Consider the following 14,257-nt stretch of genomic DNA (forward strand, 5'->3'; position numbering starts at 1 on the left):
ACAGTTATTTTATTTTATTTGGGTAAGATTGAGGTTTTTTTCCTTTCTTTTAAATTTAACTTTATACTTCAGTTGTATTTCAATAATGTTATGCAAGAAATTAAGCTTGTGTCCTTCTGCCCTCTCTGAAACTCATCTGCTACTTGCTAACAGGAACTCTACATTACTCAAGCCAGTTTCTGCAACATGCATATAGTTAAGAGGCTCCCTTTTTGTCCATCAATTACATAAAAGCAGCCAAGGAAACCACTTCTCCTGCTCCAATACCATTTGTGTAACTTGCAGGGCTCAGTCTGAGTGTTACTGTTTTGTGGCACAGTGCCAGGGGTTCTGTCACCCAGGATGTGGTGAGGGCATGGCTGACTTTGGTAGGTGAATTTGGAGAGGTGTTTATGCAAAAAGATAAAGCAAGCAGGGAAACCAGCACAAGTCTATCTGCTGGAATAACCACCCTCTGCTTTCACCATGTGAAAACCTGGGCCCACATAAACAGGCTCTGACAGCAAATACTGCATTCTTCCTCAGCCAAAACAAAACCTTCCTTCCCATCCTGCTTTAGGGCAGTAGGTCACAAATCAAAATCTGCCTCCCCAATCTCTTCTCCATGACCCCAAGGTAAAGTAAAATATATTCTCACTTTAATTGGGAAAGCTGGGGCATGAAAAGGCAGTTCAAAGGCTCTCTGGTGAGCAGCTGACAGAACCATCCACCACTAAAAGTGCCCTGCACTCTGCTGCTGGATCAAGCTCAGTAGCTGGATCTGATACTGCAGAAGCACAAGGCACCCTTGGGTGGCAGGCAGCTCACTCTGGGCTGCTTCAGCACATATGGAAAACAAACAGAAAATCATAGAGGATGAAGCAGCAAGGAAAGCAGGCAGTTGGAATTCCCAGCTGAGGTGGAAAGGTTCCCTCTGTTATGTCTTGCTCAAACTTATTACTTTGTATGGCTTTTCTTCCTCCCAAGACTGTGGCAGCACCGTAGCCAGGCTGTGCCCAACACACTGCTGTGCTGCCCAAAAGCATAGGCAGCATATCAGGTGTTGGAGCACATCCTGTGAGCACTGCAGCTACATTTACTGAAGCAGCCTTGCAGTGCCACAAGCTTGGGGCCAGGGAGTGACTGGTGCCATGACTTGTCTTACTTGGGACTCTCATTGTTGTAGTTCAACATAAAGGCACAAGCCAACCTGCAGGCTTCATTAAGCAAAAAGCAGTCCCTTCTGTGTACTTGAGGTGAGTGCTGCAGGAAGAGGGAAAGGAGTTAAAAGAAGGCAAGTCTTGTTTCAAGGAGTGGCTAGATGGGGAAGATGATGTCTGTTTTGCCTGGACAGGCTCAGGACCTTATTCTGTTGCCTTGTCTGCAGGCAGCCTGCCCATCAAAATTATCTCCGGTGCTGAGTGCAGAGAGGATGAGCCAACAGCTTATTAAATAGGAGTCTCTGTTATTTCTGCTGAGAAAGGTGGCTTTTATTTTCCTGAAGGGTTATTAACTGAATTCTTCTCTTGTCATAACTCTGGTTGTTTTCCTCCGCTTTTCCCAGACAGTTCTCCTTGGTTCTTCAGTGGAGGCAAGGACTTGGAGGGATTTACTGGTAGTCTTGTTAAATTTGGGGCAGGAGGAATAAAAAGAATATGGAAATAGGATTTCTTTTGGAGACACAATGACCAGAGCCTGACTTTGGGACAAACTTGGCTCTGCAGTTCAGCAATTGCTTATTTCTGATGGAGTGTTGAAACCTTCACAGCACCTTGGACTGCCACCTGCACAAGCAGTCCCATGACTGGAGTGGGACCCCAGAGATGTGAAAATGTTGGCCTCACCTCAGTGTGTTCTGGTACCAGCTGCTGCTAGGGAGGGCAGCAGAGATCGTGGTGGGCAAGAGGAGGGTCTTGCCAGATTCCTCTGCCTCCTTCCCGTCTCTGATGGGGCCATGGTTTGCTGCTGCTTGGCCCAAGAGCAGCATGGATGGCCCATTTGCCATGTCCCAGAGCTGCCAGCATGGGTGACAAGTGCCAGAGTAAAAGCCATGTGCTGATAATTGTTGCAGGACCCATTGGTGAAAAGTGTCATTTTTTAGTAGACAGTGAACAGAGAATTCTTTCTTTTTCCTTTTTTTAATTAGAGGTTTCTGAGGACAAACTGACTCTCAAAGGCAGGGTAATAATTTACATGTCAAATCTAAACTTGAGAAATCAAGCCACATTTGGGAAAAAGTGGAGACTACTGGTTGCAATGAGTTAAGATACCACAGTACTTTGCTCAGCAACCTTGAATCTTCTTCAATGGAATTATGAACCTGCAAAATACATCATTTCATACTCATTTGCATAGGTAAATGAACAAAGCTAAAAGAAATCAACAGTGAAAATATTCAGTGTGATGGTAAGTGAGATGGAAGGAAGGAAAATTGTCTTCAATCACTTTGCTTCAGTAATATTTATATGCTCTTAGCTGCATTCCTAACAATTCTTAAGAGAGAGATTTGGAATCCTGGAGAGGGAGATAGTTCAGCATTTCCCAGAATGATCTCCATTTAAGTTGCCTTAAGTAAGCTAGAGTGGTTTTCTTCTGGGAATACAGCCAGTGTACATAGAGAGTTAGATTCTGCAGCAAAGGTGCTGCAAGATGCTGCAAAGGAAGAAGATCTGAATGGTCTGTGAGTACATGTCCCCTTAGTCCCCAGCTTCAAAGTGAAACATGATGCAGAGCATTATCTGGGAGTAATAATCCATTTTAAAATCTATATGTGGTTTTTATTTTGTGAAGTCAGACAATAGAAGATCCCATGATACAAAAACTCAGTGTTTTCTGTCACTTGTTGGGCATCTTGTCAAACATTGGGAGTATGTGAGTGTGAGTGAAACCTGTGCCCCACTGGAGCTGAAATGCCTTCTCGTGCAAGAGTTAATCCCAGGCAGCCCCATGGTGCAGGATCACACAGGGTTACCTTCCCCCCTGGGATTTTTACAGACACACAGCACTGCCCAGTGCTCACATTGGGGTTTTGTTTTTGTTTTTTTTTTTTTACTCTATAACAGTACAAAAGTTATCTTCTAACCACAAACACAAAATCCTATAATTAAACCTTTGTTACCCACAGCAAAGGGCTCATCATGTATACAAAGCAAACATTTTGGCAAGTTTATTGTGCTCCTTGAGACTAAGACAGAATTAATAGCTTTGCAAAATTACAGCAAGCTTCTTGCTACACTGCTGCTGGATTTTTTTCACTGGAACAAAATTTTATGTTCCTCTTCATCTTGAAAAGAAATGCAACTGTTTTCATTGTCAAAGGCAGCACAGTGCAAAACCCCATATCAAAGTAAAGACTGAGGGGATATTTTAACCTTAAAAAATTGCACTTCACTGTCCATTTAAAATCATTTAGGTGCATTCCTTTTTACATAAAATTACTAAACACTGGGAGGTAGCTGATTAGGGTAATCCAACTAGTAAACTGCATAAATCATCAAATTTAGGGCTTTTGTGCTAAAAGACTCCTGATAGATGATTTCATCTGCATTATGTCAAGCCTTTCACTGCTGGGAAGGCACCTTGCTCATTAAACAGAAAGCCAAAGATGTCTCATGCAGCACTTCTGGAAGAGACAACTTCTATTTTTCAAGTCCATTTTGTTGTTGTTCTTTGACTGTAATTCCAAATCTGTTAGTTTATGTGCATGAGTCATGAACAAAAGGTGAATTTTTACATTTAATTTCCCTGTTAGATGCTATAGTCCAACAATATATATTGCAGCTGCCTGAGCAAAATGGATCAGCCTGAGTTAGTCATATTGCCTCTCAGCTGGAAAAGTATAATGATGTCCTCGGGAAAGCTGATCAGATCTGAAAGGCTTTTCTGGTGGCATTGAGTGTGAAACATAGCTCACTGTTCATACAGGGGAGAGAACGATATTTTTATTTGCATCTTCCTATTTCCACAAATGAGCCATTTCACCAAAGAAAAATACATGTTTTAAAACTATTTTCTGCCTACCTGCTGCAGGACACCTGTAGCAAGTCCTACTTCCATGACCCTTTGTCTTCGAAATCTGGAGACAGAAAAACACTATGAGAAAATAAAAATTCCCCTGGCTGTCATATCAGAGGTTCAAGTAGCCAAGTGGCTTCTCTTGCACAAAAGCCAAGGCCATTGCAGTGGTGGGAGAATATGAAGAAGACCACTGATTGCAAAAGTTCTTGAAGTTTTAATTGTTTCAAACAGGGAGGGAATTGTAAGAAGACAGAATGTACCTTTAACTACATTTCCTGGGAACCTTTTCATGGGGTGGCAATAATTAGAGGGTACAAGTTTGGTCTTTTTTTTTTATATGCTATATTCCTTAAATAGAGAAGCTGTGTTTTTTTCAAGATTTCTACAAAAGGTAATAGCATATCTTAACATTACACTTTTTGCTAATTGGTTATTTATTTCAGACAGGGTGTTTTGAAAAGAGGGGGAGTTAAGTTTTATTGTATCTCAAAAATGTGTCTATTTCTAGTGTAGAATATTAATACCAAAACCAAAAAAATATCACTTGAGATTAAGGACTGTGCCTGCTTGCTCATGGGGGACAAGTGTGAAAGTTTTTTGCACAGCCAACCTTTGGGCAATTGAGCCCAAGGCTGCACGTCCTGTAATTAAGTTACCATTTCTGCTGTGGATCTGTTTGACAGAGAGCTGTCTTGCCACTTGTGATTTCAGCAGGTATCTCACACTGCCTTTTGCCATCTGCAGGAAGGAGAAAACCCTGGGACAGCTGGCAGAACCCTGTTTGGGTCAGGGCTGCTGACAGCTCTGTGATGGGCTGCAGCAGGTCTGGACCCCAGCAGCCATGCAGACTGACAGCAGTGCAGGCTCACTGGCTCTATCCTAAGGCTCTGCAAACATAAAACTAGCTCCTCCTCCTCCTGTTTTTAACAATGAAAGACAGCCTGACTGAAAGCCTTTAACAGCACCTTGGATGTTTACATGCTCAACTCTCTATTTCTTTGTTCATTACTAAATGTCATTACCAAGAGGGCTCAGGTTTTCCTTCCTACCTCTGTAGAGAAAACAAGATTTCAAAATTGCAAACACAGGTGCTAGAAAATCCTATGTTTCCTAAAGTCTCCCCACATTTTTCCAAAGAGAATGTAATGTGATAATAAAAACAAAACCATTAATATAAACATAAATAAACCTGGGGATTGCAGTGCTAATATACATGCATACACAAAATGAAATGCTTGTCTCAGCAGTGGGGCATCACAGGGTTTGTCCTTTGCTTCTGTAATTCATAGGGAAGTCTTAAAATATGTTCAGAGTAGTTTCAGTAAATCAGCAGTAAATGATTTATCTTGTCAATCTTGTTAAACAAGCGAAGGTGAAGAGCTGAGGAGACTTCATGAGTGGGAGTCACAAACTGGTGGGGGAGGCTCAGGCCAATGAGCACGAGGATGTTACATAAAGGTAGTCAAGTACAGACATGCCATCTGTATGTTACTGGTTTTTAATGAGAGGAATTAAGATTATGTGGGGGGTGATATGTGAAGCTGGCACTGTGATGAAATTCACAGTTTTCCCCAGCATTTCAGTTTGAACTTTAGCTCCAGTATTTTCAGTTCTTAATTTTTAATTAAATTCATATTGACCATTGTTACTAATATCATCCTCCTGACTGGGCATGAGCTTCCACAGGAAGGAAAGCCAGTAGCAGCCAGATGAACCCAGGTAGGAAAGTAACTGTGAATATATTGATGAGTTTCCAACTGCAGTTCCATTTCCTTACTGTTTGCCTGCTTGAAAACACTGTGCAACCCAGGCTACTCACAGAAAGAAATGAGAATTTTTTTCATTATTTGTGCCTCCCAAAATGCAACCTAACCCCAGAAACTGTACCAGTGGCTTAGCTAGGCAAACCTGAAGTTTAAGCAACACATTTTAATGCAGTACTCATTAGCAGCTATTCAGGAGTATCTCCGTGGGCCTAACAGCTTTGGTAGAAAGTGTGTCCCATGATTCCAGTGAAACACATCAAGAGAATCAGGATGTAAGTGCACAATTTATAACTGTAAACAGAGAAAACCGTAACAAATAGAAATTTCCAGCAACAACAGAAGTTCAGCAAAGTTTAGCAAAGATTCTGTTTGGATACAAACATCAGTAAAAGCAGAAAATGCAAGAAATACATAAGGCAAAAGTTTTATTTTCCCAAGTGTAAGTACGTCCTTAGCATAATTTAAGTAATCCATTGCCATTGCAATTCTGATTGCTACAAAATCAAAGGTAAACTTTTTGACTGCACCTATTGCACACTTTCTCCACAGCTGCATAATAAAACCCTTCTGTATCAAGAGATTCTTCACTGTGATTTGCTGGTCTGTAGGAGTTCAGTCAAGTAGTTCTGAAACATGCTCCTTGTTTGCATGGTTCTATTTTATAATCTGCGGCATACCACTCCAAGCTTGAGACTTCTTTTTGGCCAGCTCCATCCAGGATGGCTGATTGGGAGCAGCATTACTGGCTTTCTTCAAGTGGCTTATTTCCTCCTTATCCACCAGTGCAGGTGATGGAGCTACTAGGAATAAAGCACATGGACATTTTACACTTACCTTCTGTGCAACTAAGCACTCTCTTTTATTAAATACTTCCCATGCCTTGCCCTGTGGTAGAAAATCTTTACATTTCACATGGAAGCTTCTTGTGCAATAAGTTATTGAGAAAATTACCATTCTGTGTTCCAAATAATACAATGTTTTTCTCATCACTATTATATTTTGATCTCTAAATTTACCAAAACTCATCCTGATGACCTGGATTCCTTGTTGTGCCCTATGTTAACACCCAGGTCAAAGAAGAGAGTCTTTTCATTAGCTAAAGTATTCACATGTGAATTCCTCCTATACTCAGCCCCCAATTCACAGGAATTTTATTACTTCAAAACTTCTGCCCTTCTTTCAAATTTGAATTTACCAAAGAGATTTACAACAAACTCATTGTGGGAGGACTGATGGCCAGACAGTTTTTGATTGCACCATTCCTCAGCTTGCTGAGGAAGCCACATTTAAATTGAGTGCTATTGTAAATATTTTTGTTTACATTTTACACTGGGATAGTGCATTTGGGCCTCTGTCCTGTGAAAGGCCCTGGAGTTCTTGATTCACATTTCTTTCAACACAAGTTTTTGGCTACCCCTTTTTACTCTTTTTCTTGTAGTCAAACTGGTCAGAAGAATATAAATAAATAAAACCTCAAATAAAATAATAAATAAATAAACCACCAAATAAAATCCCAGACATGAGTGCTGAGAAAACTCTTTGTCCTGGCTGATGCGGGGCCGAGGAAGAGATTAGGATCTAGCCCCTACTCCTTTTGCAGCACACTCAAGCAGGATTTCTTCTGACAAGGGTGAGAGGTAACAGCCTACATTTTAAGAATTTTGTTTCTTACCAGGGACACAATGTGACAATGAATTGGTTCTCAGCAGGGACTTAGTTTCAGACTTTGTGTCTTTCCTCTGCTCTTCAGAAGTGGTTTTAGGCGCCAAGTGTGAAGGTTTACTCCATTGCTGTTTCACTGGCCCCTAGGCACAGAAAGGGATAAAATCCAAGTAATTCAAGGAGAATGAGTTCAGTTTGGAAGAACACAAGCAAAGCAGTGGATGGGGAGCCTGCCACAGTTCAGCAGACATTGGTCCCACTCCTCTCCCTTGAGCTGACACTTGTTCAGAAAGTTACAGTGTTTTCATGTAATATCCATGGAACTCAATTTTACTAATTGAAACTATCCCTCAGTATCTCTTACCGATAATGGTATGAGTAGATAATTATAGTCTTCACCGCAAAATGTATTCCAAGTCCTTTGCACATCTCTACAAGCATACACAGGATTTGGAAACAGCCTCATTCTCTCATGTTCTCCTTCCATCTCCCAAATTTTGAGGGCTATGGCACTGTATTTTTGGACAGTTGGTGGTAAATGGATTTTTCATAAAAAAGAAGTCAAACATATCCTCCAACAGATTTTCTTGCCAGTATCAAAAACTACCCTGAAGTGATAGTGCCTGGTGCCATGTGGGAGAAAGAGAAAGTGGGAGTAGTACAGTGGCACCAAGCCTCACATGCTGCAGTCAGAAGCATCTTGGCATGTTTCTCTGCTAGCTGCTACAGGGAAATAAAATGCATGGCATGAATTTCAAGGATCATTGCCAGCTAAAATCTGGAGTTTCCTGTTCTGACATAGAAACTGTATTTTGGGATTGTATTGGGCATTACTGCAGTTCAGAAGTTGGCCTAGACATCTTATTAGGTATGATTTCTTGTTAATCTAACCACTGCTATTTTTCATCACCTAGAAACCATCTCTTATTCCAGGATATAATACACCTATCTGGGGTGCTAGCAGTGCCACCTGAAGTAAGAAAGTAGGTCATTTGCACTGGATATGCCATACTGGAGTAGGACACACATGCTCCTGCATCAGAGCAGGGTTTTTATTTGTGCAGGATGCAAAACAGGCAGCAGGGGAGTGTTTTGGATCCATGCCAAGCACTTCCACTGGCACAGCTGTGTCATCTGGGAAGATCATTAGCTACAGGAATCACCCTGTTTTCCATGGGATCTCTGAAGAGGCAGTGTCAGCCCAGATTCCATGGCACCACATGGGTTTCTGAATTATCCATATACAGGGAACCAGAATTTATATATTGGCAATCTCTGAAAATGCAAAAGTTATTTTTATCCTATTTCACTTCTCAGGGCTCTAAAAATTGTTACCTAGGAGCTTCTGGGACCAAGCTGCTCATTCAGAGTTAACTCAGTCAGGAGGTATAAGAGGTTCAATGAAAGGCTGTGCTTAGAAGGGTAGTTAAAAGAGAACACATTTCCTCTGCATTGAGGAGGATCAAAGACTACAATTTAGCACTTCCTTTTGGATAATTTCAGCATGCAATACATGTGTTAGATCTGGTAGGTATGCCAAGAAATTTTACACACTTCACATAGTTCCAGGATTTTGATTTCTTGGAGACACAAAATTACATATCTGAACAATCAGAAAACTTTGAATCTGTAACACATTTATGAGAACAGTGTCTTTTTCAGTTACAGTTACAGTCATTGAGTATCTGTAATCATTATGGCATGGTAACATAGCAGCAGATCCAAAGAATACTACAGGAGGTGATACAAAAGCATCACAAATTTGTACTGCAAGTACCTCTGTTTGTTCCTTTCCTTTATTCTGTTTCTCTGTATTTGACTCATTATCTGGAGCCACGAGCTTTTCTCTGTTGAGTTCCTTCTCCTGATGCATGCCCCTCTGCTTTTGCCTTGCAATGGAAATCCAGGCTGGCTCTGTAGGAGTGTCAGGATCTTTTCCAGAGTCTCCTGCAGCCATGGGGGAAGACACGCTTTTCTCTGTTGACAGATTATTTATATACATGGTTAGAGGAAAAAGGGTTGTAATCAGCTTCAGCTCATACTTTCTCAATGTACTGATTGGTCCCAGAATATGAAACCAGCCTGGATAAATAGGAGTTCTGTTTAGTTTGGTCCCCAGAGAGCAATTTTCCTGTGCTCACAGGTTTAAGTTATCATTCCACTGGTGAGAAACGCTTTGCATCTTTGCTCAGCTGGAGTGGCAGTGTCACTGCCCTCACGTGAGGGAGATGCAGAAACATGAATGAAACTTCTCTAATCTACCCTTTCCCAAGGTCTGCCCCTTCTGCTCCCTCTCCCACAGTACCTTTGAGACAAGCAGCTGACCATGCAAAAGTGGACACAGAGGGACTGCGGTGTTTCAAAGGCAAACTTCTCCCCACTGTGGCTGCTCTCAGCTCCCACTCTTCTGATGCCCCTGCAGCAGCAGCCCATGCCTGAGTCTGCTTCCTGCCTTCCTTCCACCCCTTTTGGAAGCAGTTTCCCCACATGCAGCAGCAGCCCATGCCTTAATTGTTTCCTGCCTCCCACCCCTTTATGACCAGCCTCCTCTCCAGTTCCGTGGAGCTCGCAGGTGCAGATTCAGTCATGGGTGCCTGTGCACCGCAGTCTGTAGTGACTGAGCACACAGAAGCACTGCTAAAACCACAGAGGGACTTTCTGGTCTTTTGATGTAAGGTCTACATTGACTTATCCCTGCTGATGCTGACCATGGTCATCATCTTCTGGTGCTCTACCAGAAATGAGACTTGAGTAACACAAAAAGAAAAAAGACAATTTCTGGAGAAGAAAGTCAAAACTATTTGCTGACCTCACAACTGCTACCCAAGGACGTGCAGAATCCAGGGTTATGGGAAAGAGAAATACCCTGTATTCAAATATTCTGAGAAAGGAAATCCTGTCTCGCCACTGAACAGAACTTGGTCAGGAGAAGAGCCTCAGCAGCTCCATTGGCTCCATCCCCCTGGTTCTCCATTTTTTGACTCACACTGAACACAAAACTGAGTTTCCCAATGAATGGGAGAGCTTCTGTGTAGCTTAAATGAGGAACAAGAATAACAACCTCAGACCCAAGATGGCTGATTTCACCTTTCCCAGCCAGTTCTGGTCACTGATGTATCAAAATTTACAGAAGGCTCTTGCAGAGCAGAAGTTAAGCTTCTGATCCTCAAATGATGTGTGGTCTTGCTCTTTGGAAAAGTTTATTACTTAGTCAGCATCCTGTTCAGGGACCTGGGAGGAGACAGACCCAGACAGAAAGGATTACTGCCCTAGGGTCCCTTGGGGGCTCAGCTGCTCTGCTGACAGCAGAGCCAGCCACGGGACCCTGTGGAGCTGTCAGACACATTTCCGGAGCACTATGGTCTAGTTTGGTGGAATTTGGCCCTGATCAGGAAAGCAGGCAAATGTCTCTGAAGGCACATTTGAGATGCCTTGTGAAGGCATGGAAGATAAAAGGGATGATGCACTCCCAAGAGCTGGAGTCTGCCAACACAGGCGTATTATGAAAGCCCACAAACTTGCTTTGCTCAGGGATTTTCTCAAGTCATTTTTATACCTCAACAGAGAGAGAGTAGTTATTTGAACAAGAAAACATTGTAAAGCCTATATCAGCTAAAAAATGAAAAAGAGAAAAACCCATGCTTTAATGTCAAAGCAAGATATTTTGCCAGCTGATGCCTGCATTTCCCTTCACATTCATCTCATGCAATCTTGCAGGAAAACCTCTGGAAGAAACAACTTAGAAGTCCAGCTGTGCAAATGCAGCACAGATAAAACAGGGTCCCTGAACACTGAAGGAGCTTCTCTCCCTCTTGCACAGCATGTTAGTCTAATTCTCTGCATCCCACCTAACCCCCATCTTTGCATGACAGCAGCTCTTCCTCCCATAATCTTTTTCCAATCTTTTTTTTTTTTCCCAATCAGCCTTCTACTGGCTCTCCTTGCTTCATTTTTATCTTCTTTTATAGGATGCTAAAGAATAAGGCTGGAAGAGATGTCAATATGTCATGTATCCTTCATACATATCCTTCAACTGCAAGGCAAGACCAGCTGAAAGATCAGTTTCATAGAAACTGTTTCCTCACAAATATGTGTCTAACTCTCCTGAAACAGGACAGGTCTCAGAGTCTCCCTAAGCAACCTATCCTATGGCACAGCTCTTTTTTTCTACTTTTTTTTTTTTTGCCTGTTGGGTGAGTTAAATCTTCCTTGCTCTTATTTAAATCTGTAACTACTTCTCCTACACACTATGGACACGAGCAGATTACTCATAGTCTCCTTGCAACAGCCTGTTATGCATTTGAAGACTTAGACCACATTTTCCCTACTTTTTAAACTTTTCTGATTAATCTAATTCTCTAGATCACTCTTTTGTTTGTAGGAATTGTCCTAGTTTGGTCAAATCTCCTTCAAATATGATGGTCAGAAGTGGCACTTGAGATGAAACAGTGTTAGCATCAGCTGACATGGAAGGACTACACCACTTCACCTGGAATGGTTTTCTGTACACGTCAGTCAGTGCCCCTTAACTCCCACAGCTCTCCAAGATAACCACTAGCAAGTCAAACTCTGCTAGCCATCTTCTCTCAGTGTCTTAGGACAAACCTCACTGGGATCTTAAGTACAGCCACACAGTTGAAATGACATGATGTCTGCTAATGCATCTGCCATCACATTCCCTCCTTTGCTTGCAGCCATGCCCTTAAGCCCATCTGCAGCCGTCTGCACTTTTTCAGGTGGTGGGCACTTTGGGCAGGGCTTATTAATGCATTGCCCAGTAAAAGCAGGTGCTGTGCTTCCTCAGCTCCCAAAGTATTCCTGCAGCACATGGAGGAGCCACAGCTAAGATGATGTCCTGTGCTCGTCAGAGCTGAGGAGCAGCTCTCTGGCTGTACAGCTGCAGACACACCACCACATGCAACCTCTTCCACTACCTCTTTGGCTTCCTTCACCATCTGTAATGTCTTGGTGCTCAAAAACTCCAATGTCTTTATGCTGAAGATCCTTTTCAAGCCACCCACACTTTTTGACGAGACTGGGAACCTGGCTTCTGCCTTGATGCTGCTAGTGATGTACATCTTAGCTGCTGTGACTCCAAATTCCCTTTTGTGTTTTGTCCCATTTTCCCTGTCACACCACAGGAGCTTTATGAAAACATCAAGGTTGTTCCTTCTCTGCTTCCACCACACAATCCACACTGACAAAATGAATGCTATGCCCAGGCTCTATTTACTGCACTACATGTAATGGTCTTTTTGCTACCTGTGCTTCCATTTCTCTGTCATCCTCATGAGCTTAGGATTCATCCTGCTGTTATTTCACTGTGCATTGCCTGAGATAACAGGTTCCCAGTTCCCTGGGTTCCCAGTCCTGCAGTGATATGTCTGGAGGCTGCTAATATAACAAAGTTTTTCATAAGGCAGATGGTCTAATGAAGGCATCAAGCACCCTTACTCTTCAGGCAGTTCTCCCTGATGAGATGCCAGGCATCCTAGTCATGCCAATTAAAAGGCAGCCAAATTAGAGCCAGGTATCATTCCATAGGAGATAGTATCCAAATGTCCCTTTGATAGTAGAGAACAAAAGCTCTTTGTCATAATCTTGAAGATTTTATATATATATATATGTATGGACCAACTTAGGACAGCAGAGTAGTATCACCTACAGAGGATCAAGAGCTGATCTGCTGCTGGGAGAGGCTTTCTTGTACCTTTAAGCAATTACATTCTACCCTTGTTCATTTGAGTGTCTTTGTGAAGAAAGCCAGACAGGCAGACAAGGCAGGGGAAGTGCCTTATCTCCAGAAAAAAACCCATCAGATGCAACCCACGCACGATCTTCTACCTCATCCGTCAGCCAGAATTACTGTAAGAGGTAGAAGAGCATATTCACTATTTATTATCTATCCCATTGCCCAGAGGTCCTTTACATCCTCCCACCTCAAATTAGATAAGGTTTCTTGGCAGTATATATGCACCATTGTTCCAGCCAGAAGGATGAAAGGTGGTGAAGTAATTCAGGAGATAGTGTGGTGAAGAGAGCTGGCAGTTTCAGGTGACCTGAGACTGTCCTGTGCAGCTCTTGGTACCCTAAGGGACACAAAGAAGCAAAAAGCTTTCTCAGGAAGTGACTGTTCTCAAGGGAAGAGCTGCTCACACATCTTTCTGGGTTCATGACTGTATGATTACCTTGAATAAGCTCTGTCTTATCTAGTCATGGGATAGTCCATGTGCTTTTATGGTTCACCCCGTGGCAAGGCACAGCATTTAAGGAACTGGGTAGCCAGAGTGGAACCAAAAGTACTCAAAAGGACGATTTTAACTCCTGCTTCTGCTGCATGTCACATGCACAATAACTGACACAGAAACTCCCAGCTGGTAAATGCCACTCTTAGGGAGATAACAAATACAAAATGCAAGCAGTGGTGTGTTCCATCCAAAGCTGAGTCAGTTTTGACAGATCACAGCCTCCACAAATGCCCTGTGTTTCATTTCTTTGTTGAAGCAGGGCTGAGCCTCTTCTTTCTGTGTTGCACTTGAGAGATTTTCAGAACAAAACTAAAATCTAAATAATATTCTTCATTTCATATTACAACATGTTGTTTTAAACAATGTGCTATTCAACTCATTCCTTAATAAGTTCATAAGCTAATAAAGGATATTGCTGGCAGCAATTTGTCTCTCATTCATTCACAGCTTTAACCTTGTGATTGCATCTTTCTCTGGTTTCCTTGGCGCTGGCTTGGCCTCAGGCTTTTTTGAAAGAGAGGAGCCCCTTTTTCCCCTTGGGATAAGCCACCAACAATGGAAAGATACCAGGTCGGAACTTGTCAA

At 42.3% G+C, this 14,257-nt stretch overlaps 1 protein-coding gene across 4 annotated transcripts in view; it reads right to left on the minus strand.

Annotated features, from left to right (window-relative positions):
• Positions 1-6,033: 6,033 nt before the first annotated feature.
• Positions 6,034-14,257, minus strand: part of CRACDL (CRACD like) — a 41,930-nt gene continuing 33,706 nt past the window's right edge. For 3 of the 4 annotated variants that reach the window (XM_066545227.1, XM_066545224.1, XM_066545225.1), the window contains 3 exons: positions 9,202-9,401; positions 7,435-7,567; positions 6,034-6,562 (listed from right to left, as the gene is read on the minus strand). In XM_066545227.1, coding sequence (XP_066401324.1) covers positions 6,417-6,562; positions 7,435-7,567; positions 9,202-9,401 — 479 coding nt within the window. In that variant the 3' untranslated portion in view covers positions 6,034-6,416. The remainder of the gene's footprint in view (positions 6,563-7,434; positions 7,568-9,201; positions 9,402-14,257) is intronic. The other variant, XM_066545226.1, reaches the window with a different exon arrangement.

Source organism: Molothrus aeneus, chromosome 2, assembly GCF_037042795.1.
Source record: "Molothrus aeneus isolate 106 chromosome 2, BPBGC_Maene_1.0, whole genome shotgun sequence".
Classification (NCBI taxonomy): domain Eukaryota; kingdom Metazoa; phylum Chordata; class Aves; order Passeriformes; family Icteridae; genus Molothrus; species Molothrus aeneus.